This window comes from Oryctolagus cuniculus, chromosome 15 (genome assembly GCF_051225735.1).
Source record: "Oryctolagus cuniculus isolate XC-2025 breed Fujian yellow rabbit chromosome 15, ASM5122573v1, whole genome shotgun sequence".
Taxonomy (NCBI): Eukaryota; Metazoa; Chordata; class Mammalia; order Lagomorpha; family Leporidae; genus Oryctolagus; species Oryctolagus cuniculus.
In genome coordinates this window covers 36934282-36946793 of record NC_142881.1, presented here as the reverse complement: position 1 = coordinate 36946793, position 12512 = coordinate 36934282, and the positions used below count along the sequence as shown (strand labels likewise).

Sequence of the window (12512 nt, the reverse complement as noted above, 5' to 3'; positions counted from 1 at the left end):
TTCAGTTTTTGTTCTCTGATCTTTTGGTCTCTTTGATCTTATCCCTGGAGAAATGCAGTTATCAGAAATTTAGGAATTGTAGAATTCATCTCACTCCAATCCAATGTAGACATTTCTTCTACTGTATTCCTTCTTGCGTCCTCTGGCCCACATTTGATTACTTTCCGTAATGGAGAACCACTTGTTCTGTTCATCCTATTTTTGGAAAATTCTCATGGTTGAGTGTTCTCCATTGGTCTCCCTACAGCTTTCTGTTTGTTCTCACTGAGTTCTCTGGCTCTACTAGAGTAAGTTTACCTTCTCGTCCACAGTTTGTTCATTCATTTACTACAGGGAGTTACCACGTCCCGTCCCCAAAGACTCGCTTTTCCAGGATGAGCTTATCAAGTTGTTTGAACTATTTTTAAAGTAATGTTCTCTGCCATGTAATTTTAATTGTCATTTTTCTCTGAACCCAACCAGTGTTTTATGTCATTCTTAAAATATGGGTCTTGGGGTTCGACATCATCAAGACGTAGTTTGAAGTAGTACTTCATATTTAATCCTAATTAAATTTCATCCTCTTAATTTTTTATTCTACTCAGCTGAAACTTCTATGTAAGACTCTGTCAGCTTGGCCGGCGCCGCGGCTCACTAGGCTAATCCTCCGCCTAGCGGCGCCGGCACACCGGGTTCTAGTCCCGGTCGGGGAGCCGGATTCTGTCCCGGTTGCCCCTCTTCCAGGCCAGCTCTCTGCTGTGGCCAGGGAGTGCAGTGGAGGATGGCCCAGGTGCTTGGGCCCTGCACCCCATGGGAGACCAGGAAAAGCACCTGGCTCCTGGCTCCTGGCTCCTGCCATCGGATCAGCGCGGTGCGCCGGCCGCAGCGCGCCGGCCGCGGCGGCCATTGGAGGGTGAACCAACGGCAAAAGGAAGACCTTTCTCTCTGTCTCTCTCTCTCACTGTCCACTCTGCCTGTCAAAAAAAAAAAAAAAGACTCTGTCAGCTTAGTGCCTTTATTTTTCCCAGTATTGAAATCAGACAGCCCGGCGTCTGTGCGCGTTCACTGGTCAGGTGGAGCTGTGCATGAGGGCAAGAGCCAGGGCAGCGCTCTAGGGTGCAGGGCTGGAAACCGGGGAGCAGCCAAGGTGCTCAGTTAGGCAGCAGACGGGGCTCTGCTCTCCAGAAAGCTGAGTCAGCCCTGCAGGAGCACACTCGGTGGTCCAGCGTGCACAGACGAAGGAGACCACGGGCAGCTTCTCGGCTGCCTCGCTGAAACCTGGCCCAGGCCGTGCCTGGCCTCTGTCTACCCTCCCAAAGGGGGTTCACCATGCTGACCTGGCTTTGCTTTGTCTTTCTAACCATCCCTGCAGCTCCTGGAGATTATTCTGTGGGTGCTCACAAGCCATCTGTTACCTGTTTCAGGGATTAACGTCAATCTCCTCTCATCTACAAATTGCACCATTTTCTGCCTAAATTATAGGGTAAAATTTTACACTTGTCCACTCTTCAATCATCTCGTCATCTTAAATTCCCCAGAGAATACCAGCACCAGCCCCCCTCAGCCCCATTGTCAACTTTCTTTAGGAAGTTGGGATGTTACTAATTTGGGCTTAAAAAAAAAAAAAAAAAAAAAAAAAAAAAAAAAAAAAAAAAAAACCTTAGTGTTTTCTTATCACCATCCACTGCTATAGTTTCGATTTTGAAAAATTATTCTTAGAAAGACAGGGAAATGGTAAGTGGAATAGTCAAATCACACATCACTTCTATGGCTTGAGGTTCTGTCCTTCGGTTATTTTCTGAGTGGCTGGACACAGCTGCAGTCCAAGTTATTTTCACTAATTCAGGTTTGCTGTTGCCAGATACTGTACATATAGGAAATTGCTTAATGCTGTGCTTTGCTTTTCTTTCTTCAGTATACCATTGAAATATTTAATAACTTTAATTCCATTTTAATATATTTCTATCGACTTAAAGGACCAACTGAGGGGAAGGGGGAGAGAGCGAGCGAGCGAGAGCGCTTCCCTCCTCTAGTTCATTCCCCAAATGCCTGCAAGAGCCAGGGCTGGGCCAGGTCAGTGCCCGATCTAGGAGTTCGGTTTGGGTCTCCCACATGGGTGACAGGAACCCTCCTGCCTCCCAGGGTGCACATTCCCGGGCAGCTGGAATGGGGAACGTAACAGAGACTCAAACACAGGCCCTCCAACAGCGGGGCGGGTGGGGCATTGCTGGTACTCAACACATCAGTTGATTTTCTTTTTATTGAAAAGAGCAAATTCTCATCTTTTAAACCTAAAATTTCCCCCTCAATATGTCATTTTTAATGATTTTGCAAACATTGGTTGGGAAGGGAGAGGGAAGACATAAAAAAATAAAATAAAAACCATGACCGTAAAGATTCTGTATTGCGTGGACTTACGTATAACCTTTAAAGTTATGGCCCGTCTCCTCCTAGATCCACATCTCCCTTGGCAAAGCTTCACGGGTCCTCCATCTTGGAGAGGCACCACCTGGAGTACAGTAAGACTCTGCTGCAGGACGAGGTACGTGGGCCGTTCACGGGTCCGGGACCAAAGCACTGGCCCACAGAGAACGCCTGGGAAGAGGCAGCCTGGGGTCGCTGCCGTGAGCCTCGTGTACCCACCGACAGACTGCTGGCTGGCTGTCGCTCTTGAACCAGCAGATGGGGTTCAGAGGAGCAGGAGCCCTGGGAGTCAGGGAGCTCTGTGGGTCTTGGGGAAAAGAGGAGAGCGCTTCCCAGGGCCCTGCGTGTCTTCATGTGTGTATGACCAGGGAGGGAGCACAGGCTACCTGCCCCTGAGCTTGTGGTTCCTGCACTGGGTTGTACCTTTGAGAAGGTCAGGCTTCGGGTAGCGGAGGGGACAGGAGTGGGGATGGATGGCAGAATTGGGCACCTGCCACCAGGGAGGCAGCTGAGAGTCCCTAGGGAGGGATCGCCTTTGGGGCAGGCCTGGGGCAGGGGTGGGGATGGAGATGGCTTTGAATCGCTTGAACTCCTGATGATTCCCGAGTGTTGTGTGCAGCCACCCCCATCTTTGTTAATGTCATTGAAGGAGGACTTAGGCCTGAGGGAAAGCTGCAGGTGTCACCTGGTCATAGATTCCTAGCAAGGTTCCAAGCCAAGAAGCATTAAAAGGAGTCACTGTCAGATGGAGGGGAACCCTGCTTCACCTGGTGGCAGAGAACCTGGTCCAAGTCATGCACTCGCCAGGACTGACAAGCGCCCTGGAGGTGGGGGCTTGCTTTCAGCTTCCATAACCATCTTTCATTAAAGGTCCAGGGCAGAAACACAGAAATGCACCCAAGTTTAGAAATAACACTAGAGACTTCTGGGTAATGGAAAACCAAAATGGTCCCCATGAGCTAAGCAGGAAACCCCCCAACCCCAGGGCAGAGTGGGCAGAAAAGTAGCAAAGGAGAAGGCAGCTGAGTCCTTCCCAGAGCCTGTGACTGCTGCAGCCCCCGGCACAGTTCTCACCTAAGCCTGCGCAGTGTGCCACACTCCGCGGTGCTCACAGCCAAGTGCCAGCCTTGTGCTTCAGTCCGCTTCTGTTGCTATTACACAGCCCCGGAGGCTGGGTTACTTACGAAGAACAGAGGTCTGTTTTGGCTCATGGTTCTGGAAGCTGGGAAGCTCCAGATCAGGCAGCCAGATTTGCTTGGCTTTAGAAGGGCAGGTGAGTATGTGTGCAACAGTGGAAACGTGTGGGGCTGCCTTGCTTCTAACAACCTGCTCTCCAGAGAAAGGCATGGATCTCTATGAGCTGACCACCTCCTTAAGACCCCACTATCTCTCAACAATACACTGGGAATCTATACCAACAGTTGCAGAGGGGACAAAACATTTCCAACCACAGCCCCTGTGTCACTCTAGATGGTGCTCCTTAGCCTGTGAGTACCCGGACCAACAGCGTCAGAATCATCCATTTAACTGGGCAAGAGCACAGATCCGAGGTTCGTTTCCCAGCTACTGGCCAGTCTGTCTACTTGGGGGTCTGGGGGTTTGTCTTTTCAATCAGACCTCCATTAAAGCTGATGTGAAGACAGAACTGTTCCCTGCTACAGCATCCACAGTGTAGACCATATCTGTTCTATGGCAACTAAAAGGAAGGTAGGGGTGGATTGCTATCACCTCGTTTGCTATGAGTCATTGTTTTACTGGGTGGGACAATCTTTGGTTTCTCAGTAAGAATTTTCTGCACATTCTCCCATTTCTATGATACCACCGTGAGATAGTGTCAATTATGACCTACCAATTTTAGACTCACCAGCTACAGCAAAATGCACTTGAAGAACTGTAGAAAAGTATCCGCGTGTTTATGCTGGGAGGCTCCTGGTGTCTTGTGTGTTTTTGTTTCTGGGCTTCGACCGTGTATAATAGAGTTAGGGCTTTCCATCTTCATTTTTTTTTTTTAATATTTACTTTGCAGTCCAGACCGGCTTTTTGATGGCTATATAAAGACTTGCTATTCTTTCTAAACAGGAATATTGCATGTCAGTAATCCATAGCACATTTTCAAGGACCTCTCTACAATACGATTCAGCTTGCTAATTGCAGACTTTGAAAGCCCTGTCAATAGAGTCGCTAGGCGATGCAGTCACACGACACTTGTTCACGAGCAAATTGAATGCTTAAAAAAAATGGACACTTCTCCAGCTTTGGATGTGCTTTTCATCCTTTGTAGAAATAACGCAGCTCTTTTAATTCCATAAAATTAACCATTAAGCTTATTCAAGGGAAATCCTTGGAATTTTTCCAGCAATTTTGGCATCAGTGGCAATGACTGAAGCATTTTTTTTGACGTCATAAAACTTTGAACTGAAATGTCCTTATGTCCTAGTAGAGTTGGATTTATTGCTTTAAGGAATAGAACTGCCAGGATTCTAAACCAGACAGGGTTCAACCTCTTCACCTCAATGAATAGGCGGGAACTTTGCTAGCCAAATTTGTAGGAGTATAAATTTTAATACTAAAATATACTGTAGAAATGAAAAAATAAGCTACTTAGCATAATAGTAGAATGCTGTGACTATTCCGGATGCCTCTTTACAAAGTTCACAAAGCATATGAAAATGTCATTTATGGTTTTTCATACCGACCCCATCAGCCTGGCCCACTTTATACAAAGTAGTGAAGAAGAAATTAAACACTACGTCACAGCGGCCAGCCAGGCAAGAACAGGTTTGCTATCTTCTCTCAACAGTGTCCCAGGCACCACACCGAAGATGAGAACTGCCCGTACTTTCCCTGGCCTCTCCCGGACAGCTCCGACCAGCATGAATTCAAGCTGTGTCTACCTGCTTGGGTGTGCTACACAGAAGTCATGTTTTTATTGCCTTTTTTAAAAGTCCAGAGAGAATAAAAATAGAGGCTTTCTGTGAGCCAGTGAAGCCAGCTGAGCAAGCAGAGGCCCCGCTGGGGCCGGCTCTCTCGCTCAGCTGCACCTGCCTCTATGTGATGTTTTGGGCACAATATTCTGGCAAACAAATGATGCTAGCGCCAAGCTGCAGGTATTTCATGAACATCGGATGAACTTCTCTGCAGTCACCCTGGGAATGTGCACAGGCCTCATGGGCAGCCACGATTTTTGAGAAATATGATCACACTGCCCAGGCTACTTTTTGAAGTCAAAGTTATATTTCTCAATCAACTTCATTGAAGTCTAATATATATACAATGAACTCCACCCTTTTAAAGTGTAGAGTTCTATAGGTTCTATAGGTTTTTTTGGCATTTTATACTGGGGAAACCACTTCACAGTCAAGTTACACAACATTTTTCTCACCTCAAATGGCTGTTGGAGCCCCTCTGCCACCCATCCCTCTATCCGCTCCTAGCCCTAGGCAGCCTGGCAACATTTCAGCCACTGCAGATCAGCTTAGACTTTCTAGATTTAAGTGTAGACATATGAAAAGCACTCTTTTTTGCTGACTTCTTTCAGAATTCTGGGATTTCTCCAATGTCACTGTGTCAGTGATTTGTTCCTTCTCATTGCTGAGAGGAAGTCTCCTTATCTTAAAGGTATTAGATTTAATTGTGGCCGGCGCTGTGGCTCAATAGGCCACCTTGCGGCGCTGGCACACAGGGTTTTAGTCCCAGTCAGGGCGCCGGATTCTGTCCCGGTTGCCCCCCTTCCAGGCCAGCTCTCTGCTGTGGCCCAGGAGTGCAGTGGAGGATGGCCCAAGTCCTTGGCCCTTGCACCCCATGGGAGACCAGGAAAAGCACCTGGCTCCTGGCTTCGGATCAGCGCAATGCGCCGGCCGCTGTGGTCATTGGAGGGTGAACCAATGGCAAACAGGAAGACCTTTCTCTCTGTCTCTCTCTCTCTCTCACTGTGCACTCTGCCTGTCAAAAATAAAAAAAAAATTAAAAAAGATTTAATTGTACTTGACTTTAACAGAACAGCACTGGAATGACATTGCAGAACTTCCTTGTCTTTATCATAAGAGATGTTAGTTTTTAAAGGGCCGTCTCAAATGACTAGTATCTATGAAAAATTTTCCAAAGCTATTGCTGTTGAGATGTTTGACATTTTAAAGCTGTTTGTGTTAAGAGTTTACAGTACCTATTAGTTCCCTGCTATGAAATACGAACCATTTAGGAGGATTTTACTTTTCCTCACATTTCTCTCTCTGCTTTAGAAGGCACTTATTAGTGTTTTTATCATTATCTGTATTTATAAGATTTGCATTGTACTCTATAATTGCCATTATTGCTTATTTTTTAAGAAATTGTATATATTTATTTGAGAGGGAGAGAGAGTGTGCCACAATCTACTAGCTCACTCCCCAAATATCTGCAAGAGTCCTGGTCCAGCCCGGGCTGCAGCTGGGAGCAGGGAAGGCAATTCAGGTCTCCAACATGGCAGCAGGAAGCCAGCTCCTGGAGTCACCCTGCTGCCTCCCAAGGTCTGTCTGGGCAGGAAGCTGCAGTCAGGAGTTACACTGGTTCCCCATTGTGTCATCTTTTTTTTTTTCATTAGATTTCCATTTATTTATTTTAAAGTTAGAGTTACAAAGACAGATTAATCTTCCATCTGCTGGTTCACTCCCTAGATGGTCACAGTGGCTGGGCTGGACCAGGCCAAAGCTGGGAGGCAGGAACTTCTTCCAGGTCTCTCAAGTGGGTGGCAGGGGCCTAAACACTTGTGCCGTTGTCCTCTGCTTGCCCAAGCTATTAGCAGGGTGCTGGACTGGAAGTGGAGCAGCTGGTTCTCAAACCAGTGCCCACAAGGAGGCGGTGGCTTTACCTGCTATGCCTCACCACCAGCCACCCTCCACTGTTTATTCTTGGTTCAGCTTTGAATTGAGACAAATATTATTGAGCCTTTGCACTTCCACATGAATTTTAGGATGTTTGTCAATTTACAATCACACATCAGCAAATTTGTTGTTTTGGTTGGAATGGCACTGAGTCTAGAGGAAGTGTGGGAAAAGCTATATATATATATATATATATATATATATATATCCACGTATTGATACGATGAGATTCAAATGTTTATTAGACATAGGCCTCAAATGTGGCTAAGAGCTTTCTAGGAATACAAAAAAAGAAAACAGCATCTTTTATACTTTGTAAGAATCCATACCCATAACCCTTAAAAGGAAGCCACTTTAGCTCTTTTAAGAAATTCGGGTGTGAAAGAAAAAGAAAAGAATGTAGCATTAAGGAAGGTTTATTTTTAAATTTTATTTATTTGAAAGGCAGAGTTAGAGAGGGAGACAGAGATTTTCCATCTGCTGGTTCAGTCCCCAAATGGCCACAACAGCAGAAATCAGGAGACAGGAGCTTCTTCCTGGTCTCCCACATGGGTGCAGGGGCCCAAGCACTTAGGCCATCTTCTGCTGCCTTCCCAGGCCATTAGCAGGGCCTGGATTGGAAGTGGAGCAGCCAGGACTTGAACTGGTGCCCATATGTGATTCTGGTATTGCAAGTGGCAGCTTAACCTGCTATGTCACAGCACTGGCCCCAGGAAAGGTTTTTAAATTAGCAGACTTGTACAGATTTCCAGGTGAAAGTTGAAAATGAGGGAGAAAAAAATGAGTGCAATTTAGGTATACTGTGTTACATGGGAAGCAATGCTGAAAACTTTAAACTCCATTTTTCTCAATTATGTCAATTTTTGAAATTGTAGTATTGACTCATTTTTAACAGCAAATTTTTTGGGGGGATAATCTTTCACTTTTAGAACAGCAGTTTCATTATTTTGGGTTGGAAAAAGGTTATGACAAATAGAGTATAACTGTATTAGTAATCTCTCTGTATCTCTTTATATGTAGCTTTTTCTTTCCTACACTTGAACACCTGTCAAATGGTAACAGGTGTCCAAGTTTACAAACAAGCAACATGCACTGAACTGTTGCATAATCAACATTGATTCCTTAGGTCAATGGTTATAGATTCTGTCCTCTGTGCAGTTCTGTGGCAGCAAGGGAGTTTCAGTCCCAAAGGGTTATTTGAATTTAGCAGAGTGTTTTGCATTTTTAAATGACTTCAAGGGCTGTATTAATTTGTCAAAGAAGTTTAAGGCATTTTCATAAATTCCCTGGCCCGATTTTTTTTTTAACTTTAATTCAGCAATCAAGGTTGGCTTTCAGTGTTACTGAATCTCCAAAGTATGTCACACGCACTACTTGTGGAACACCAGCCTGTCAGTGTACACGTGAAGGCGGTGCGTCACTGATGTCAGTACGCCGTGGATCAGCTGCCAGTCCAAAGGGAAGACCACTGTCAGACCAAAGTCAGGGTATGCCAAGTAGGACGACACTGACTTGCCCCTCCCTGGCCAGCGCAGGTTGGGTTGAAAATGACTTGTGGGCAGATTTGGTTGAGATAGACATCGATACGCCCAGTGAACTGCTGTGAACGGTCCCAAGTAAGACATTGACTCCGTCTTTTTGTTTATTGAAATTTGCAGTGCTCCACAGCTGTTACTTCAATCTATCAACTTAGAAAGGCTAACTGATGAACACATTCTTTTAATGGAGAAAACCACAACTTACTAGTACTTACACGTGTTTTTACAAATATAGTTTAGTGTCTAAGACTTGGTTTCCTATCCAATTACTGCTCTCTAACATTTTAGTCTCCTGGAATGGCTGAGAGCCACTTTTGGTCCTAGGCTTGCAGTTCTATTTTAGCCTGGAGCTAGCCTCAAAATGTTACATTACACGACACAGGTTTCTGTAGTTCTGCAATGCATTCCTGTTATCATACGGACTCAACATTCCACAGTGATTTATTTGAACACAGACTCTGTGCGAGGCAGTTAGCCAGGGCAGTTGTTTTTCTCCCCACTGAGTAAACAAATACAGATGTGAAGTTCAATGTCTGAGACTATACCAAGTGGTGAAGCCAGGAACTGAACCTGGGGTCCGTGTTGAGAGTAGTATAGGGTAGGGACTGAGCATAAACTCTGTAGTTGTGCTACAGTGGTTTAGATAGCAATTCCGCCACATTCCAGCTGAGTACCTTTGAGCAAGTGACTTAACCTCTCTGTGCTGTGGTATGTTGGGAGGTGATTAAGAGTGCTCATAACACACCTAGACCTGGTAGGTATGAAGAACTAAGGATCTGCTTTTACTACTTGGTGCTTAGTCCACTATTTTTTCCTACATTATGCTACATCTGTTCCTCCATAAGGTTGACAGACTATGTCCTATTTTGATCCAGTGGGATTTTTCGGTTTTGTAAAACCACTATACATCTGTCCTTTGGCCTATATGACTAAAATGGTTTATTTGGAATATCAGAGCTTTTGCAAACTACTCCCAGCTTTATATGATCATTTTTAAAAACTAAGAAATGAAGCTCACCCATATATAAAAAAATCTTTATGAGAAACTCTGTGAAGAAAGGTTTAGTCTTTGTAAAATGCAATTGCAAGCAAGCATTTTCAGAATAGCACGGGAGGATTTCACCGTCTCTCCTCAGCAACCATGGCTCTGCTTGTTACACTATCTGACCTGCAGCTTCTGACAGACCAGAGTTTTCTGTGATCACGCAGAAGTCACCTAGTGGATGATGCAACATGTTTGACAGCTGAACATCTCCCCAAAACTCTTTAATGCATCTCCTCAATCAGTGCAAATTTGTGATCTACTGATTTTCTCAGTGGTCCTGGAAGAAAACACTACTGTTTGCTCCAAAAACTAAACACTGGTTGACTATTTGCTCAGTTATCTAACACATAGTTTAAATGGCCCTACTCAAAGTACAATACAAGGACTTACTTTATCTACAAGATAAAAACTGAACTCAAAACAGTGTTGAAAGACCTAGATTTTCTTGTTGTTAAGCATAGTTTGGTTTGTTTGTTGAATCAAAGGCGAGTTAATGATTCCAATTCATTGTGCATTTTCATCTTACAGAGCTTAAACATCTTCCAGAACCTCAATAAGCGGCAGTTCGAAACAGTTATTCATTTGTTTGAGGTCGCAATAATAGCCACAGACCTGGCTTTGTATTTCAAGTAAGTGCACAGCTGTACAACACAACGCTCCTCTACTCTGTGCGGTTTACTTTCCAAAATTAGCCGTTGCATTGCACTGTTGTACTATTCTGCAAACTGTCACATTCTGTTGCATTCACGTTTAAAGGCAATCGATAACTTGTTTTCCTTTTGAATGACCAATCAGACTATCTTTGAAATAGATGTCTGGCAGTGAATTTACTAGACATTGCCAGATGGATTTTAAAACTTAAGCCCCTAGCCTTATGTGGTTTGTTTATCTGAAGAAGTTGGAGATGAAAAATATGCAGTGAAGTTTGTGTGTTGTTAGAAGAGTGACACCAAGAAACGTCACAAGGTGGGTTTTGTCTTGGTGAATTCAGTGCTGTGCAAGTATAAAGTTATTTAGGGTTTCAGAAATTTGGTACTGTCAGAGTCTGGGACTGAACAAAAGACAGTGATTGTATAGGAACCTAACTCACAAAACAGTTAACTACAGCAGAGCGTTGGCCTGTTCACAACAATGATATTGTCATGGAGACCAGATACCCTAAGTATTTGCACATTTTCTTCTAAGTGAGCATTTGAGTTGTTTGGTCAAAATGGATTAGAACAAGATGAACTTTTTAAAAAATATATTTACCTGAAAGGCAGAGTTAGAGAGGGAGAGTGACAGAGAAAGATCTTCCATCAGTTGGTTCACTTCCCAAATGGCACCAATGATCAGGGCAAGGCCAGGCCAAAGCCACGATCTTCTTCTGGGTCTCCCATATAGGTGGCAGGGGCCCAGATGCTTGGGCCATCTTCTGCTGCAGGGTGCTGGACTGGAAGTGGACCAACTGGGACTTGAACCGGCACCCAAATGAGATCCCAGCACTGAAGGTGGTGACTAAGCTGCCGTGCCACAATGCTGGCCCCGAAATTAACTTGTTAGAGGACTCAACTGTCCAATGACCTGGGTCAGTGACAAATTAAGCCTTTCTGATCTTTAAGTAAACATTTAATAGTTGAAACAAATAGTTGAAATACAAACTTAGAATAATATAATGGCTTTCTAAACATCTATAACCCAGACTCAACAAAAGCTTAATTTTGCCACATTTTTCTCAGATCACATTTTTTTTAAAAAGATTTATTTATTTGAAATAGTTCCATCTGCTGACTTGTTCCCCAGATAGCTGAGCCAGGCCAAAGCCAGGAGCTTCAATGTCTGCTGCGTGGGTGGCAGGGGCACAAACACTTGGGCCATCTGTTGCTGCTTTTTGCAGGCCATTAGTAGGGAGCTGGATCAGAAGTGGAGCAGCTGGGACGCATGGTGGCACCTGCTGCATTACAACACTGGCCCCCAGATCTCATTTTTATGAAGCAAACAATTAGTGATGTAACTCAGGCTTCTCACCCCTACTCCAGCATGAAGGTCCCTTCTCTTTCTCCTCAAAAACACCACAATTTGATGTTGATGTGTATTCACCTTCTCCATCTATGTATTAAGGACTGAAGGGGGTGGGGAGATTGACCGATTATCTTTCATCCACTGGTTCACTCCTCAAATGGCCACAGTAGCTAGGTGTGGGGCAGGCCTAAGCCAGGAGCCAGGAATTCCATCCTGGTCTCCCATTTGGATGACAGGGGCCCAAACACTTGGATCATTATCCAATGCCTTCCCAGGTGCATTAACAGGAAGCAGAGCAGCCAGGACCTGAATCCACACTCCGATGAGGAATGCTAACGTCCCACGTAGTGGCTTAGCCCACTGTGCCACAGCACTAGCCCCCATCTGTTTTTATATGATATTAAATGTACTTTACATTTTTCTACAAATAGTACCACACTCTGTATGTGCCTTTCTGCAACTTGCTTTTCTCATGCAACATTATGTCTTGGAGCTTTTCCCTTGGTCATAAGTGGAGATTCTGGGCCGGCGCCGTGGCTCACTAGGCTAATCCTCTGCCTAGCGGCACCAGCACACCAGATTCTAGTCCCGGTCGGGGCACCAGATTCTGTCCTGGTTGCCCCTCTTCCAGGCCAGCTCTCTGCTATGGTCCGGGAGTGCAGTGGA

General features: G+C 44.9%; 1 protein-coding gene across 5 annotated transcripts in view; it reads left to right on the top strand.

Moving 5' to 3' along the window:
* PDE6C (phosphodiesterase 6C) overlaps positions 1–12512 on the top strand; it is a 56188-nt gene that overhangs the window by 36354 nt on the left and 7322 nt on the right. For 4 of the 5 annotated variants that reach the window (XR_016222125.1, XM_089314725.1, XM_089314726.1 and 1 more), the window contains 3 exons: positions 2434–2521; positions 5204–5305; positions 10374–10474. Coding sequence is in view for 4 of the 5 variants with exons in the window: in XM_089314725.1 (XP_089170851.1) it covers positions 2434–2521; positions 5204–5305; positions 10374–10474 (291 nt within the window). In the remaining variant the exon portion in view is untranslated. The remainder of the gene's footprint in view (positions 1–2433; positions 2522–5203; positions 5306–10373; positions 10475–12512) is intronic. The other variant, XM_051823943.3, reaches the window with a different exon arrangement.